This window comes from Chrysochloris asiatica, unplaced genomic scaffold (genome assembly GCF_000296735.1).
Source record: "Chrysochloris asiatica unplaced genomic scaffold, ChrAsi1.0 scaffold00053, whole genome shotgun sequence".
Taxonomy (NCBI): Eukaryota; Metazoa; Chordata; class Mammalia; order Afrosoricida; family Chrysochloridae; genus Chrysochloris; species Chrysochloris asiatica.
In genome coordinates, this window is record NW_006408571.1 from 16,385,576 (window position 1) to 16,403,380 (window position 17,805).

Here is a 17,805-nt window from a genome sequence, read left to right on the forward strand (position 1 = left end):
ATAGTGTAGGTGTATGGATCTTATCCTATCACAGTAGCATCGTACTTCAAGATGGATCTTGAAATGTTCTTTTTGATGATGAATGTAACACCATTCCTCTTCAATTTGTCATTCCTGGCATAGTAAACAATATGATTGTCAGATTTAAAATGACTAATAATTAGTGATCAATTAGTGAGTCCATTTCACCCCATTAATACCTATGATATTGATTTTTATACACTCCATTTTACTTTTGACAACTTCCAATTTTCCTGGATTCATACTTCGTACATTCCATGTTCTGATTATTAATGGATGCTTATAGCTGTTTCCCTCATTTTGAGTTGTGATTCATCAGTAAATGAAGATCCCAAAAGGTTTACTTCATTCCAGTCATCACTTTCAACTCACTTTGATGAGCCAGCTCTTTTCCAGTCATATCTTGAGTGCCTTCCAACCCGAGGTACTCATTTCTGGCAGTAAATCTGACAATATTCTGGTGCTATTCATAGTGTTTTCATCTTCCGGAACCATTTCTGACAGTGTTCTGCTGCTATTCGGAAGATTTTCAGTGGCTAACCATTCAGAAGTAGTCTCCCTCTCCTTTTTCCTAGTCTGTCTTAGTCTGCAAGCTCAGCTGAAACCTTTGCATTATGGGTGACCCTTATGGTATTTAAAATACCGGTGGCATAGCTTCCAGCATCACAGCAACACACAAGCCACCACAGTACTACAAACTGATAGAAGAGTAATTACCCTGTGTGCATTTTGAGGCTGGGAGCATGACACTTAAGCACCTTAAAGTGTGTTGTTGTTGTTAGATACCTTGAGTCGATTCCAACTCATAGCAACCCTGTGTATAACAGAAGGAAACACTGCCCAGGCCCTGCGCCAACCTCACAATCATTGCTGTGTTTGAGCCCATGTTGCAGCTACTATAGCAATCCATCTAGTTGTGGTTCTTTCTTTTTGTTGACCCTTAAAGGCTATATGAGCTCTGGTAGCGTAGTGGTTACAAATCGGGCTGCTCCGCAGGAGAAAGATGAGGCTTTCTACTCCCGTAAAGATTTACAGCCTCGGAAACCCTATACAGGGTCTCTATGGGTCGGAACTGACTAGCTGGCACTTAAAAACAACAAAGGTTATATATGGAGTCCTAGTGTGGCACTGTATGATAGCACTGGACTTCTAATTGTAAGGTCAGTGATTCAAATCCACCAGCAGCTCCTCAGAAACTAAATACAGGGTTGCTATGGATTGGAACCCACTCAATGGCACTTAACAATAACAAACGTTATATGGCTCCAATTACTCCAGGACAACGTATAGGTGTTTTACGGGCCAATTATATATTATCCTTTGTTCTTTAGTAAAGTAAGGAGCCCTGTAGAATAAACAATGGGCTGCTAACCTCAAGGTCAGTAGTTCAAACCCACCAGTGGCTCCATGGAAGATAGATGAAGCTTTCTGCTCCCATAAAGATTGTTGTTGTTGTTAAGTGCTGTTGAGTCGGTTTCAACTCAAAGTGGCCCTGTGTAGGGTTTCCAAGGAGTGGCACCACACCAGGACTCCTCATAAATCGTATTCAGGCTTGCTATGAGTCAGAATTGACTTGATGGCCATAGGTTTGGTGAGTTTTGGTATTGTGCAAAACACACACCCCACCCCTTAGGATCTTTTTTTTTTTTTTTTTTTTTGCTTTTTATTGTCATTTGGGTGAAAGTTGGCTGAGCAAATTGGTTTTCCATTTAACAATTGATCCCCAGCCTAAAAACACACCTTGCCCACCCTATGGTTCTGTTCAACCTTTTTTTCTAGCTTATTCTTTTTCATTGATTAATTTTTGTGCTGTCTAATTCTGCATGCAGGGCTATAACTCAAACTCTTTGGTTTCTTCCCCTTCTAAACATTTTATGCACAGTTGCTGTAAAAATCTCCATGTGTCCAAATACCAACTTAGTAGTATGCAAGGACTTTAGAAACTTTGTGGGAAAATGGAATGAAACAATAATGACTTTTTCCCCACAAATGTTTTGAAGCCCCCAGCTCTGCATTCAGCACCCAGTAAGCTGCCCTGTCCCCTCACACTTTGCCTTCAAAACCATCAAGGCTGCAAACACTGCAGGGGCAGAGACAGACCTGAATCTTACCCTACCTCTGACCCCATCTGCTGTGTGACTCTCTGTTTTATCTAGTGGTGCTACAGCAGAAATACTGCTACTGGGTGGCTTTAACAAATTGAAATTTATTTTTTTGAGTTTGGGAATCTAGAAGTCTGAATTCAGTGTGCTGGCTCTCGGGAAAGCTTTCTCTCTGTGTCAGCTTTGGGGGAACATCCTTGTCTTTGAGCTTCTGCTCACATGGCCTGGCATCTCTTTTCCCCAGCTCTGCTTACTAGCTTGTGTTTCATCTCTTTGATAGCCAGATAAAAAGACTCAAAACACACCTTACAGGAATCCTGCCTATAATAAAGGCACCCCATTCTCAAATGGACTCAAAACCACAGGCTTAGACGTTAGGATTTATAACACACAATTCAATCCATAATAGTGACCTTGGGCAAGTCCCTTGTCCTCAGATTCCTTACATGTAAGAAGTGGCAGTTGGATTGCTTCAGTGAACTCTCAGGTCCCTGTTGCTCAGTGATGAGTTTCTATAGAAATCCGCGTTTTCAGCAGCTGACAGCTCTCTTTCTCTCTCTCCTGTCCCCACACCTCCACTGTAGAATGCATTGCTGCCAGCAGGCATGAGGCAGAAGGATCAGACCACCAAGGCGCCCACAGGCCCCTTTAAAAGAGAGGAACTCTTGGATCACTTGGAAAAGCAAGCAAAGGAATTTAAGGACCGAGAAGATCTGGTCCCCTACACAGGGGAGAAACGAGGTATTGCGCAATGTTGCTTTTGTTAATACATACAGTAAAGTCTTTGAAAACTAGAACCTGTGTAAGGCAGATACCTGTCTGAACAGGAAAATGAAACCATTTTCCACTAAAATGAGCAATAAGAAAGTGGTAAGACCTGTCAAAGGCGGAAAACGCTAAGACCCAGAAAAACAAGGCAGTTCTGCTGAGTTCTGGCTTTTGCAGGTTTCACTGTATGTTATTCCCTGTGTATTCACTGAGTGCTAACTGTATGCCAGACCCAGCGTTGGGTCAGATGTGACTGAGTCTCCTTGTCTGGTCAAAACTCACAAACCCAACCCTGCAAGCCCTGATGCATGATGTAGATTCAGTGAAGATTCTTGGGAGACTGAGGAGTTATAGCCATCCATCTAGACCAGCAATCTAAAATCGAAATCTCCTTTACTAAGGGGGTCCTGATTACTTAATGTGCAAACCTAGACACTTTTGCACACACATGTAAAATCAGAAGTCATGGTATGGTGCTGCAGGATAAGCACTGGACTGCTAACCACAAGATCAGTGATCAAACCCACCAGCCACTTCCCGGAAACCCCTTACAGGGTCGCTATGAGTCAGGCACTTAACAACAACAACAGATATATATATATATATATATTTGTTTAATGTTTTATTGTGAATTATGTGATAGTTTACAGGGGAGAACATTAGTTTTACATTCATCCTATCGTATATCGTTTCATTGCCATGGTTACAATCCCCTCTATGCATCATCAACTAACCAAAGGCTATACACTACAAGCCTCCCCCCCGATTGTCAGCACGCAGCCCCTCTCCCTCTCTGAGTCTAAAGTCCCCAGCTGCTCCATCTCTCCACGTCATCGTCTCTGCCTCCATCTCAGGCATCACTGCTTCTCTGGGTAGGGTCCCGCTCTCTGCATTTCTCCCTTGATGGTCCCAGGGACCTCTGCTCCTAGACTGAAAAGTTAATCACTCCCCTCCTTGCTAAAAAATATCTACCTTTACATTTCCAACCCTCACAATCAGTCCTGATAACAATTATTCACTATTGTATCACAAGAGACCTATCCGCATTTCCTTTCATCAGCCCCGCCTAGACAGATTGGATACTACTCAGTGGAGATAACAACAGATATTTTTGAGAGTGAAAGAGGGAGCTGTTGATAATGATATTCCGGTACAGGCCTTACAAGAATTATTCATGCAAAGCAGTGATAAGAGATACCCTGATACCCTGTTGAGTAGGTTCCGACTGATAGCGACCCTGTATACTGCATTGTCCCACAGTGCCACACCAGCACTGCTAAGAGATACCCTAACTACCCTCATGCTTTCTCACATTCCCCTCTCTCTGCTATATCTCTTTCTTCTCTGTCTCTCCTAGTCGTCCACCTCAGCTCCAGGTAAGCCACCTGGAAGGGTCTGGGGAACAGACTAGCCACCTTTCAGAATCTCCCACTGCCCTCCAACCACTGTGCTATCTTGCCCCATGCTCGCCCTTGTACACCACACGGTCTTCCTTCTGCTTCACAGACACTTCGAGCTCTTTTCTTCTGCAGGACTGTTCTATGTATTTCCTCCTCCTGGAATGCTGGTCCCTCTGCCTGGCTCCATGCTGTCTTCATGGCTATTTTTGACTCCCCTTTAAGAGGTGGAATGGTTAGGAACACAGCCTGAGTTCTGTATACTTTGGTTCTAATCCTGTACTACCGATTACTAGTTGTATGAGCGTGAGTACATATTTATAGCTGTCATGCCTCCGTCTCCTTCTCCATAAAGTTGGGATGATGGAAATTATTACCAACCTCATGAGGTTGTAAGGAGTTCTGGTGGCACAATTGTTAGGCTGCTATCCAAAAGGTCAGTGGTTCAAACCCACTATGAGGTTATGAGAATTAAGTGAGCTAAGATATGCTTAGTATGATATCTGGCATGCAGTGAGTGCTATGTAAGTGTTGCTGTTGTTGTTAAGTGAGGTCAAATCAGTTCATGTATAGAGTTTCCAAGGAGCAGCTGGTGAATTTGAACCACCAACCTTGTGGTTCAAACTAATCTTGTGGTCTAATGCATTATCTCACAGCGCCACACCAGGACTCTAGACATGTAAGTATTGTTGTTGTTGTTAAGTGCCATCTAGTCAGTTCTGACTCATAGCAACCCTGTACAGGGTTTCCAACGAGCAGCTGGTGAGCTTAAACTGCCAGCCCTGTAGTTCAAACGACTTTGCAGTCTGGTGCATTAACCCACAGTGCCATATAAGTATTAGTTGGGTCTTTATTGTATTGTCTTCTCTTTCAAATACGTTGTTTGTTAGTATACGCCTCCCCCTTTGTCTCTCCCTCCGGTATTTTCCATCTCGGGAGCCTCTAGTGAAAGTATGACCCTGTCAATTCATACTTTCTCATTGAGGGCATGGACTTGCACTGGTTTTGCTCACATAGGACCCCACAAGGCCTGGTATACTGTAAGGCTCAGCAGAGAGTGGTTGAATGAATTAATGAACTAAAATTCAACAGATGTGTAATGAACCTTGTATGTTTCTTTTTTAGAATAAAAACTCCATGGGTGCAAGGACCCTGTCTGTCTTTCATTGTTATCAGTAGCTAATAAATTCCTAATGTAGCATTGAGTACACTCAATCCATTTGTTGAACTAGCACATAGTTCTAATTGTTGTCCAGTTATGTTCAGTCAGCTTGGTTTTCCCTGCTGTGAGAACTGAGGGTCCCTATCTAGTTTTCATCTTTGTGTCCCTGTTATGTTAGCACAGTGCCCTGCACAAAGTAGTAGCTTTGTTGTTGTTAAGTGCTGTAGCGTCAGCTCCAACTCATAGCAACTCTGTATAGGGTTTCCAAGGAGCGTCTGGTAGGTTTGAACCGCCAACCTTGCAGTTAACAGTTCAGTGCTGATCCTACAGTGCCACGCCAGTAGCTACTTACTCAATACTAAATGGAAAAAGCAAATCAGAGGATGTTGTGGGAGGACTTTGAGCTACTCCAACCCTGGAATTGGAGCTCAGTCCAGGTTTTAACATAAAACTTGGAAGGTCAGAGGGGCCACAGCGGCCCCTGGCTTGAAGAATTGTGGAGGGATTGTGTATCCAAGGCATCCTGAGGGGGTCGTGGGGGAAGAGGTGGTGGGCATAGGTAACAGTAGACTGTGTGCGCCAGTGTGAGAGGGTGGGCATCAGAGATCATAACTTAAGCCCTGCGCCATGAGGAGTGATTTCTTTGCTGCAGATCAAGACAAAAGACTGTATTTCACCAGACCTTAAAAGTCCCATGGTCCCACCTATGTATTTGAAAAATGGGGAAAGTGAGTCTAGAAGAGAGTCAGCAGCAGACCTACGTGTGCAAACCAACCCTACCACTCCACTCCAGAATGCTGACTCACCTAGCGCTCTTCAGCCTCCCAGAACGCTGGCTGCCTTCATGAGAAACCAGGCTGACCCCAGGAGGATGGCTAGAATGTGTGTCGTTCCCCTAACACAAGCCCAAAGTGTTCTGCATGATTATCCTCATCCTCATCATTAATATTAAGATGTAAATGGTGATTGTTAGAGTCCTTGTAGTTGATTAAATGAAGTCTCAACAGAGGGTATGGGAAAGGAGGCTCTCCTCCAGGCCAAACTGGCAGATTCAGGACCATTCATTCCAACCACCACTGAGCACTTGCCCCACACTAGGCCTGGTGCTGGCCTAGGCTGTAGGGAAACATCACTCTAGTCTCCACAAAACCTGGCAGGATGTGGTCAGAGCCATAAAAAGGTGTAAAGTCCTGGGGAATTTGGAGTAGAAGGCTGTTCTCATTCAAGTCAGGCTATCAGAATACAGCTCCATGGAGGATTTTATCCTTAGGAGTAGATTTGGCTGTGTGTGATAGAAAAAATAAAATAAAGAGGCTTAATCAAAATGGAGGAGTCCTGGTGTGGTGCTGTGGCTTAATGTGCTGAGCTGTAAGGTCTGTTTGGGCTTCAAGGTTGGCAGTTCAAGTTCACCAGCTGCTCTTCAGAAACTCTATACAGTGCCACTAAATGTCAGAACCAACTCAACAACACTTAACAGCAACAACAACAATCAAAATGGAAGTTTTGTTTCCTTTCACTTGGAAGAGCTACCAGATTAGGAATCCTCAGCATCCGGAATCCAAGCTCTTCCCAGGTAGGTTTTCATTCTGCCATCCCTGCAATATGTCCTTATGGTCCATCTGGTTGCTGAAGCGCCAGCTGTCACATCTACATTCCAGCTAGTAAGATGAAGGCAGGAAAGGAGCCCAGCCCTTCCCTAGTAGTATCTTAGAATCACTACCCTTTCTGGAGGTACCTGCTGCAAGGTTTGAAATACGTATTGAATGTTCTTGGTCATTGAATCTTCTTTTCATAGTTGATTCTACTTTTAGGAATTTTGTTTCTGGATTCCTGGAATCTGATACTAAGATGGAGATTATGATAGATTTTGTCCCCAGTGACTGTGTTCTACGTCTGTAGAGAACTGTAGAGAATTTGCTGCACACAATTTTAACAGCAGTGCCATTCACAGTCATTTTCTCCACTGATCCCACTTGAGTGAATTTCCTTCTGGTTATTTCTCTCTGGACTTCCTGCTCCTTCCCCACCTCCTCTGCTCCAACCCACCACAAAGTCGCTGTATTCTGTCACCTGGAGCCTCCCATGTCTCCCTGCTTCCATCCATATCTCCCTATTTCCATCCTCACCCTGCCCTTTCTTTCAGAGTGAGGCTTTGTACATTTCAGTCACTCACAGCATGCCCCTGCTAGGACCCTCCCATCTCAGAGTAAAAGCTCAAGTCCTACCAGTGCCTTCCAGGACCCTATGGGGTCTGCCCCCCCAATCTCTCAGACCCCATTTCCTACTAATTCCTCCTTCTCTACCTCCACCTGAACCACACCTGTCTCCTTGCTGTTCCTGGAACCTGACCCCAGGGTCTCTGCCTTTCCCTGGGATGGCCACCTGGCTCATCTCCTCACTTTAGCCAGGTACCAGATCATAGGTCATCATCTCAGTGAAACACTCCCCATCACGTCACCCATATCCCAGCCTGACACTAACACCATCTGATATCTTTACAAGCTTGCTTCTTATCTATCTCTTTCCACCACATTGTAAAGCTTCACTACCATTGAATTGTTTGGGATGCATAGTGACCCCATAGAACAGAGTAGAAGTGGTTTCCAAGACTGCAATATTTACCTCATCTTTCTCCCTCAGAGCAGCTGGTGAGTTCAAATCCCCAACCTTTGGGTTAGTGGTCCAATGCTTAACCCACTGAGCCACCAGGACTCCTGCCTGGCATAAAGGAAACACTTGATAATGTATCTATTACATTAATAGGAAACATAGTGACTCTGTATGATAAGCACTGGACTGTGAACCACAAAGTTGGTGGTACGAGCTCACCGGCCACTCCTCAGGAAAAAGATGAGGCTTTCTGCTCCTGTGACGATTTAAAGCCTTGGAAACCCTATATAGGGCTGCTATGAGTCAGAACCGACTCAGTGGCACTTAATAACAACAATAACAACAACATCTATAATTTTTCATATATGGAATTAAAGAGTTCATGCTACTTGTAACTTGATTTTTCATGCATTTTGTCTTGGGCATATTCTTATTTAATAAGTATCTTTATAATGGAATTCCACTGAATGGTCACCATAACTTCTTCCACAGTTCCGACTAGTGCACACAATACTGTCGGTCTACATGTCTACGTCTTTGCTAAAGCAGGGATAGAAATTTGCTCCCATTCTTCCTCTATTAATATAAGTGTATTTTGTTTTATTTAGAAATGTTTCCAAAGCAGAAAGTCAATAAGAGGTATATTTTCAGGTTAAAAAGAGAAATTTTTCCAAAGTTTTCTTTAGTATCAGAACTCTTAATTAAGGTATCTCAGACTCTTATGTTCTATTATATATTTCTTTTTTAAAACATTTTTTCTCCCTACTTACAGGTTATTTAGTATCATGGCTGATGCTTTTGATGGAGAATGGTCTGCTTTGACCAAGTTATGACATTCTTTCCTAATGTGAAGAGTGCTTTATTGTAGATCCCTAGTTCCAATTCTCAGAGGGCAAAGCCGTCAGGCAGCCATGTGGGCCCTGCCAGGACATCCAAATGATGCCCATCACAGCTGCATGCTCATGGGCACCCCCCTCCCCCCGTGTGTTTGCAGGAAAGGTCTGGGTCCCCAAGCAGAAGCCGATGGATCCCGTGCTAGAAAGTGTGACGCTGGAGCCAGAACTGGAGGAAGCCTTAGCAAACGCCTCTGACGCAGAGCTCTGTGACATTGCAGGTAAGAGGCATTCCAGAAGCTTCCACACACACCCCAGGAGGGGTTTGCCTGCATAATTCGGGGAACTCTTGAGGATTTAGTCCAACATGAACACCCTCTGTATTTCCTAACAAGGACTAGAAGAGATCAAAAGTGTCCAAATAGAAATCCATTTTAACCAAAATGAGGTGGGTAGAGAGAAAAGCACCCAAACCTTCTATTCCCACCACACGGAGGAGCCATCTGATGTGGGTGCAGCCATCCCAGAGGGATGTGGACATGTCCCCGAGAGGAAGTGTTCCAGCATGGGAGGCCTTCACCATGTGCCTCTCTCTAATCCTGCCAAGTCCATGGGAAGAGAGAATAGAGCCGAACAGTCAAAGGACTCCTGGAATTTCCAGTCTGGTTTTTACAACCTTGCCTTTTGTCTGTGGTCAGCTTAGGAACCAGACTTTGAGGGGCTCTCCCAGTAAATATCACACATGACTGCAACTCCTTCTGTTTCCTTGTGTGTGCCCATATGACCTTCACAGACAACCCTCCAAAGACCAGACAGTGGCTGGGGCCTGGTATTCAGAACTCTTCCTGCCACCTTTCCCTCCTTTCAACTGTTTCTTCCTACCCCACGCACACTGTGTTCCAGGTCTGCTGAGGACCAAACTCTGACCGCATCACATACCACAGATGCTCCCCTTTGTGCTATGGCCCCCTGTCTTTGAGGGTGGGTGGTCTTTTTACCCTGAAGGAGCTACTCACTGCCCCCTAGGTGTTGGCATGAGGGCAGAAGGGTGGTCAGGGGAGAGACTCAAGGCTTGTGGGGCAGGGAGAGGAACAAAGGGCTGTTGTGACTGACAGGTGGTGAGAAGGAGTCCAGGCAGGTGTTGATGCTTCTGACTGCAGACACTCTGTGTGTGTGTGTGTGTGTGTGTGTGTGAGAGAGAGAGAGAGAGAGAGAGACAGAGACAGAGACAGAGACAGAGAGGTGAGACAGAGACAGAGAGGTGGGAGAGGGGCGGGGAGGGGGATGATGGCAGTCATTAAGGTGAGGATGCAAGGAGCAAGATTAGGGGAAATGCTCAGATCAGTTTAGGGCCTATAGTTCACCTGGTGGCCCTGTAGGTTAGGTATTGGGCTGCTAATCATAAGGTCAGTGGTTCAAACCCACCAACTTCTCCATGGGAGACAGAGGAATCTCTGCCAATGTAAATCCAAATCAACTGAAAGTTGATGGCAGTGGGTAGACCACCCAGGTGGAGATAGTTACACCTGAAGGTCTGAAGTTCTGTAAAACGCACACGCTAGGTGGAGAGGGGTGAGCACCATAGCATTTTAAAGCTCTGTGCAGAGGGCACGGCAGGGGCAGGAGCCTGGGGCTCTGAGGCACAAGTGTTTGGGCCAGGTAGAAGCCTTCCAGAGGAGAGTCATGGAAATGGAGCAGAGCCAGCATGAAGGCCAGTTAGCCACAATGGGCTGGGAGCCCAAGGTCAAATCCAGGTGGGCAGAATCCAGGGCAAAAGCCAAGGAGACAGAATGGGGCTCAGGACGGCGGAGGAAACTCCCAGGTATGGATGCAAGGCCAGAGGCCAGGACAGACTTCCAGTAGTGCCAGAGGACTTGACTCCAGCTGTCTTCTGCTCATCACATCCTCCTGCTTCTCGTGGGTGCTGTGAGCAGGTGTAAGCTGTAATCCAACAATCAGCTATGTGCGAGGGGTGACTCAGGACGGTGGCTACCAAAGCCAAGCTCCAGGAACTCAGCAATAAATGGGGGCGTGCAGGTGTGCAGACCCTGTGTTTAGGCAACACTTTCTTCTGGATAGAAAATGCAGGGAGGACAAATGGCACTGGCTCAAAGGGTGACGGGACTGAGAGAGAATGGTTTTCATTTCCACTTGGAAGTACGGAAACAGTGAATATTTCCCCCAAATGGAAACAGAACACTTAAGGAACCTGGTTTGTTTTATAATCGTTGCTGTTGTTAAGTGCCGTGGAGTCATTTCTGGCTCACAGGGAACCTGCATAGAGTTTCCAAGGCTGTAAATCTTTGTGGGAACAGGAAATCTCATCTTTCTTCAGGGTTTGAACCGCTGACCTTGTGGTTCGTGGTTCAGTGCTTATTCTATAGAGCCACTGTGATCCCTTTGCAGTTAGGGATTTGTTTTTTTTTTCAGAAGCCACACACTCTTGGTCATATTAAAACCCAGTCATAGAATCCCGTCTGACTCATTTTGACCCTGTATGAGTTTCTGAGGCGATAAATATTTAAGGAGCAGAAAGCTGAATCTTTCTTCTGTGGAATAGTTGATGGGTTTGAATTGCTGACCTTGTAGCTAGCAGTCCAGTGCTTATCCTACAGTGCCACGAGGTCTCCCCTACTTTGTACTGGACCCTATGTTAATATATTTCAAGGTGGGGGGGCCCGTGGGCTCCAGGTTACTCTGTGCAGTGACAGGTGGGTAATGCCTGTGTCCTGCATCGCCCCGGTGTCTCACCCTGGAGCTATTTCATCCTGCACCTTCTCCTCCCATGACCCTGCATGATGTCACTCCCCTCATGATGCGACTCAGAGGGATTATCAAATGACCTCGCTGTCAGAAGCAGAACCACCAGCTCTGGTGACAATATGGAACTACAATATTGTGCTCAGTTTCTGTCTTGCTTTCTTGAAGCTATTTTTCTTTATTTTTGTTGACTTGATTAATTCTTTTTATCTGTTCATGTTCCAATGTCCAGGGGAGCACAGCGGTTGTAAGGCCACACAAGGTTAACTGGCTAGACTTGTCTGTCGGCTCTTTCCTATCAGCCATTTCAAAGGCAGCAGTGTCTCTGGGGAAGGAGGGACTGAACATTGGCTCACCACCAGTGATGGCCCAGGTGCTGTGGGAGGAACTGTCTGCATTTATTGCCCACAATAATCCTATGAAGTATGTTTTATTATTGTCTCCACTTTCTGGATGGAGATTGAATAGGAGTCCCTGGATGCTGCAAACAGTTCATGCACTTGGCTACTAACTGAAAGGTTGGTGGTTTTTTCCATCTAGAGGCATATTGGAAGAAAGGTCTGGTGATCGACTTTTGAAAGGTCACAGCCATTGAAAATTCCGTGGAACTCAGTTCTACTCTGAAACATATGGGGTCTTTATGAGTTGGAATTGATTCAGGGCAGCTGGTTTTGGTTTTGTGAGGTTAAGCAACTTACTCGAGGGGTGTGAACTCAGGTAGCATGGTTCCAGGGCAGATTCCCAGCATCACCTCCCCGTGGAACAAAGCCCTTCAGATGGAGAAGGGTGCAGTGGGCATAGCAGGTGGACAAAGAGGGTGCTTAGCCTAGTGGGAGAAAACTGGCTGGAGGGAGGGAGGGAGGAGAGATCACATTAGGAGAACCAATTAACAGCAGACAAAGGAGTTGAATCTTGAGAATCGGCAGGAATCTGTTGGAAGCGGAGTTTGGAAAGAAAGGCATGGTCCTCGTCAGGATGCAGGAGGTAGGAGTCAGGCCCAGCTTCATGCCCTCGTAGAACCAAATGTTAACCAATGAACAGGCAACTATTACAGGACTCATGGGACTGAGAGTCATACAGAACAGAGAACCAGGCTAAGTGGGGTTCCCATGAGGAAAGTGATAACAGAAGATGAAGCTCCAGGAGGAAGAGTGGAGACAAGCAAGAGGAGGTAGGGGGAGAAATGTCCCACTGAGCAAGGTAAGCACAGGTGTACTTGTGCTTACTTACCAATCAGTAGTGACCAACTTCACATCAAAGTGAGGCTGTTCACTGCTGATTATTAAGGACAAGTAATGCCCAGGCTTGGAGTCCTGGTGTGATGCTGTGGATTAATGCACCAGACTGCAAAGCCATTTGAACTGCAAGGTCGGCAGTTCAAGCTCACCAGCTACTCCTCGGAAACCCTATACAGGGTCGCTATGGGTCGGAACCAACTCAACGGCACTTAACAACAACAACATAATGGCAGAGTCCTGGTGTGGTGCTGTGGGTTAATGCATCAGACTGCAAACCCATTTGAACTGCAAGGTTGGCAGTTCAAGCTCACCAGCTGCTCCTCAGAAACCCTATACAGGGTCGCTATGGGTCAGAACCGACTCAACAGCACTTCACAACAACAACAACACCCATGCTTACCTTGCCAACTGGGTCCTCCGCCCCTCTCAGGAATTGTAAATTAGAAAAGAGGCTCTGATTCTCTAGGAAGGTGCTAGCCAGACCTAGAGGCAGAATCCTTGACATGAAAAAATGTGAAGTTGTTCGCTATAGATTACTAAGTAGGCACAAGAAAGCCAGTGTTTATCTTGCTTATTGGGTAAGCTGACCCTGGTCACAGGCAAGAAAACCACAAGTGCCCGGGTTCTGAGCTGGGGAGGAAGCTGGCCCCTTTCAGTGGCTTGTTCTTTAAGGTTGTATGAAGCCATGGTAGGAACATGCAAGTGGATATCCAGGGCAGGTGTGGACACAGGTTAGGCAAGGCCTGTGAGCTCTCATTTGTTCATGACTTTCTTATTTGTGTATCAAAGTTGCATGAATTCACTCAGCATACCTCCTGGGACTCCTGCTACACACTGAGATGAATTGGGTGCAGACCTGTCCTGGGGGACAGTCAAGAAACATGCAAATCCCAACATAAGGAGTATCTTCAAGTGGGTGGCAGGATACTAGGGCCCTGACAGCACTAAGTTTTTGTTTTGGGAGGCCCCTGGGCATCAGCTGTAAGCACTCAGAGCTATCCTTGCCCCACCCTCCCTTCTCACCCAGACCCTTCCTGAGAGGCAGAGGCAGAAAGGGAGCAGGGGAGGAGGACTTGTCTTTGCAGCCACCTGAGGGGTACCTCTGGCAGTCTTAGCCAGGCCTCCCTCTGGCTTCTGGTCTCCTCTGTGCTCTTAGGCACCAGTCCTGGGGTTCTGTGAGGGTCGGAGTGTGGCCATCCAGGAGCTTCTCCTATTTTTCCTAGGATGCAGGAATACCACCTTCCTGTCAGCCAGCAGCCCCAAGCCAGCCCAGGCCATTGGCAGCTGGAGTCACCGGGGATGAGTGCTGTTATCTCTGCCTCCTAATGGGAATTGCCAACTCTGAGAACCCTGCCAAGGCAGAGACAGGAAACAGAACACGATGTTCTTTTTCAGGGCTCAAAAATAGCCCTTTTTGAGTTTTTAGGAAGATCTAAACTTAAAAAAATAACCAAAAAAAAAAAAAAATCAAGTTTGCTGGTGCTAAATTCAGCCTTGCTAGTATCTATTAGGAATGAAGCAGCAGCTATGTTGATGTGCTTTCTCCCAGCACTCACTCATGCAAAACTGGGTGAGGGGGAGTCCTGCCTTGGTCAAAGGCAAAGCGCACTATCTTCAGGCTGCCAGCCATTTGTTCACGGAAGGAAAGTTGGCCTGTCCTCGTCCTTTTGTCCTTTCTTTCCCCTGGTGTGGCACCCTATTATATATACACTTGCCCTCAAGGTTGGTTTGAACTGCAAAGTTCAAACTCACCAGCCGCTCCTCAGAAACCCTGTACGGGGTTGCTATGAGTCGGAACGGACTTGTTAGCACGTAAAAGCAAGAACAGTAACCTCTGAGGTAAACTGGGTTTACTTTCTTCTTAAGCCTGCTAGCCACATAGACTCTTATTTCCTCCTAGAACATGTTACCTGTCCTTAGAACTCCAAAGTCAAGGGGACGTTTCAGAATTTTAGGACTACTAGTGGCCTATTGTGTCAATGAGTGGGTGTGAACCATTTTCCTCTTGAGAATGTTGGTCACCAACACCTGGCCTAGATCCTTATTGTAAAAATCAAAGGGGATGAAAGTATGAGAAATCATTGTTAAGTTCTAGGAAAATGGGAGATGTCTGCATTTGAACACACCCCACTTTCCAGGTGAGAAAGCAGAGGTATGGAAAGGGGAAGTGACTTGTACGAGGTTACCCAGAAAATTGATAATAAGGCTCTGGTGGAAGCCTACATCTCCTTCCTCTTGATCCCGTGGGAGCTCCTTGTGGCCTCCTTGCCTCTGGCCTCCTTTCTGGAGCGTTTCAGGAAGCTGGCATCGGAACACCAAGTGCATCATCCATCTTTCATCTCTATACAGATGGCAAGACCAGTAAGCCATATGGCATTGATCTTCACATGGTTCCCAGAAAACTTTGCAAACTTTCTTCCCTCTGAAAACCAAGCCCCAGTACAGAATCACCAGGAACCATCCCTTTTATGGGGGTGACTCACAGTGATCTGACTCACCTGCTGCTGACTCAGGCCTCAGCTCCTATTGCCCACGTAGTCACAGCCAAAATTAAACCCCAGTGAGCTTGAAATAATTCAGATCGCTCTCTCCCAACCCCTGCTACTTAGTGATGAACAGGCAAGTCTAATTTTAGTAGAGATGACTTTTAGACTTTAAGAAATAGAAGGCACTTGAGATTGTCTTGTCTTGTGGTTTTTTCAGGAAGATTTAGCTCCCCCTGGTACTCCTGGTATGGTGCTGTAGGATAAACACTGGATTGAGAACCACAGGGTCAGCAGTTCAAACCCACCAACTGCTACTTGGAAACCCTGTACAGGGATGCTAGGGTTCAGAATTGACATGATGGCACTTAACAACACCACAACACCTCCCCCTGAGCAGCATAATCATCCAAGGAGACGGAAAATAAGGTCTCCGGCGATTCTGATCAGACTCCATCATTCTGGATGGAGTTTCAGCAGTATAGTGGATTATGAGCTGGGGTGCTAACCACAAGGTCAGTAGTTCAAATCTACCAGTCATTCTGTGGAAGAGAGATGGGGCTTTCTCCTCACATAAAGATTTACAGCCTGGAAACCCCTATGCAGGGTCACTGTGAGTCAGAAACGACTCGATGGCACTCAACATCTAAACCCAAAATCAAACCCATCGCCAGAGTCAATTCTCATTCAAGCCTATATAGGGTTTTCAAGGCTGTCAATATTTATGGGAGCAGACAACCTCATCTTTGTCCCGTGGAGCCGCTGATGAATTTGAACCGCCGACTTTCTGGTAAGCAGTCCAGTGCTTATAACACAGCACCTCCAGGGTTCTTTAAGAACTATCTATAAGGGATCAAATTGACAACCTCAACTCAAAAGAGCTGATAGGAAACGTAGGGATCAGTGAGTTTCTGTTAATGAGAGGAACAATTTGGAAAAGGAGGGTGAGAATGGTTATACAATGGAAGAATGTCATCAGTGTCACTGAATTGTACATGTTTGTTGTTAAGTGCCGTCGAGTCGGTTTCGACCCATAGCGATCCTGAACAGGGTTTCCAAGGCTGTAAATCTTTACGGGAGCAGATCGTCTCATCTTTCTCCCGCGGAGCAGCTGGTAGTTTCGAACTGCTGACCTTGCGGTTTACAGCCCGAATTGTACATGTAGCAGTTGTTGAATTGCTGTATGGTCCGCTGTGTATATTCTCAACAACAACAGAAGTAAGTGTAAAAAGTTAAAAACGAAACCCTATGGAGCAGCTGAAGTCTGAAACATACAGGGTTCCTTGAGTTGGAATGACATCCATGGTAACTGGTTTTCTCTTAACTTGGCTTACTCATCCTTCCCATCCATCCCAAGTTCCTCTGTTAATTCACCCTGAACATGTGGAACTTTTAACACTGTAATACTTCTCACACTCTGTGCTTGTATTTGTAATTGTGTGGTTGCTGAGCAGACTTGAAGCTTGTTCTCTGCTGTCTCTCTAGAGATGAACACACGTTGTAGGCACCCACTAATTGTAGAACAAATGATGAATGAAAGAATGACCGAGTCTGGGAGAGATATGGTCACATTTGCATTTCCAGAGAGATCTCTCTGACTGCTGTTTGACAAATGCTGGGGGCCAGGGTGGGGAGAAGCGATGGAGGCCAGGACACCAGTGACTCTGCAGCCAAGACACGATAGCGCCTCCACCAGGACAGAGGAACGTCACTGGGGAGGTCCAACACACTGTTTAGGAAGGTGAGGGCTTGTTCGGGGGGGAGGAGCTGCCATGACACAGGCAGGATGACAAGATGGAAGGTGATCCAAGGGAAGAGGCTGTTGCTGGGAAAGCTATGACTGTGTCGGCCGAATTAGGTTGGAAGTGTCATTGGGACACTGGGATGGGGACTTGAGAGCCATGTGACAAGAGGGGCCAGTACAAACCACATACACTATTAATTAATGTTGTCATGCAAGTGTTTCTTGTTTCTATGACAAGAAGTACTGGGGTGTGGAGCGTGTCCCCCCAAGAGGCCTCTCTGCCAGAGAGAAGGGAGTCACAGCCCCCTTCCTGTCCCCGCAGCTATCCTGGGCATGCACACCCTCATGAGCAACCAGCAGTACTACCAAGCACTGGGCAGCAGCTCCATCGTGAACAAGGAGGGACTCAACAGTGAGTACTCGGCCCTGCCAGTCGGCCAGGCTTCCCTTTCCCGCCACCCCCAGTGTCACTCAAGGAAGGAGGATTCTGGGAAGGGAGAGCGCCTCATGCTCCTTGCTTTCCTCTGCTCACGGATGCTCTGGCTCTTTGCAGACGTTTTGGATTTTTCTGTAGCTAGAGCTGCCAGTCTTTTCCTTCACCGTCTCCTGGGATCTGTGTTCTGTCTACGAAGACCTTCTCCATCTCGATATTATATAAAAAAAGATTTTCCAACAGTTTCTCCTAAA

The 17,805-nt window shown here is 46.2% G+C and overlaps 1 protein-coding gene across 1 annotated transcript in view; it reads left to right on the forward strand.

The window, feature by feature from the left end:
- Nucleotides 1-17,805, forward strand: part of TMOD1 (tropomodulin 1) — a 69,676-nt gene that overhangs the window by 24,366 nt on the left and 27,505 nt on the right. The window contains exons 2-4 of the mRNA XM_006863136.1: nt 2,708-2,864; nt 9,055-9,174; nt 17,441-17,530. Of these exons, the coding sequence (XP_006863198.1) occupies nt 2,708-2,864; nt 9,055-9,174; nt 17,441-17,530 (367 nt within the window). The remainder of the gene's footprint in view (nt 1-2,707; nt 2,865-9,054; nt 9,175-17,440; nt 17,531-17,805) is intronic.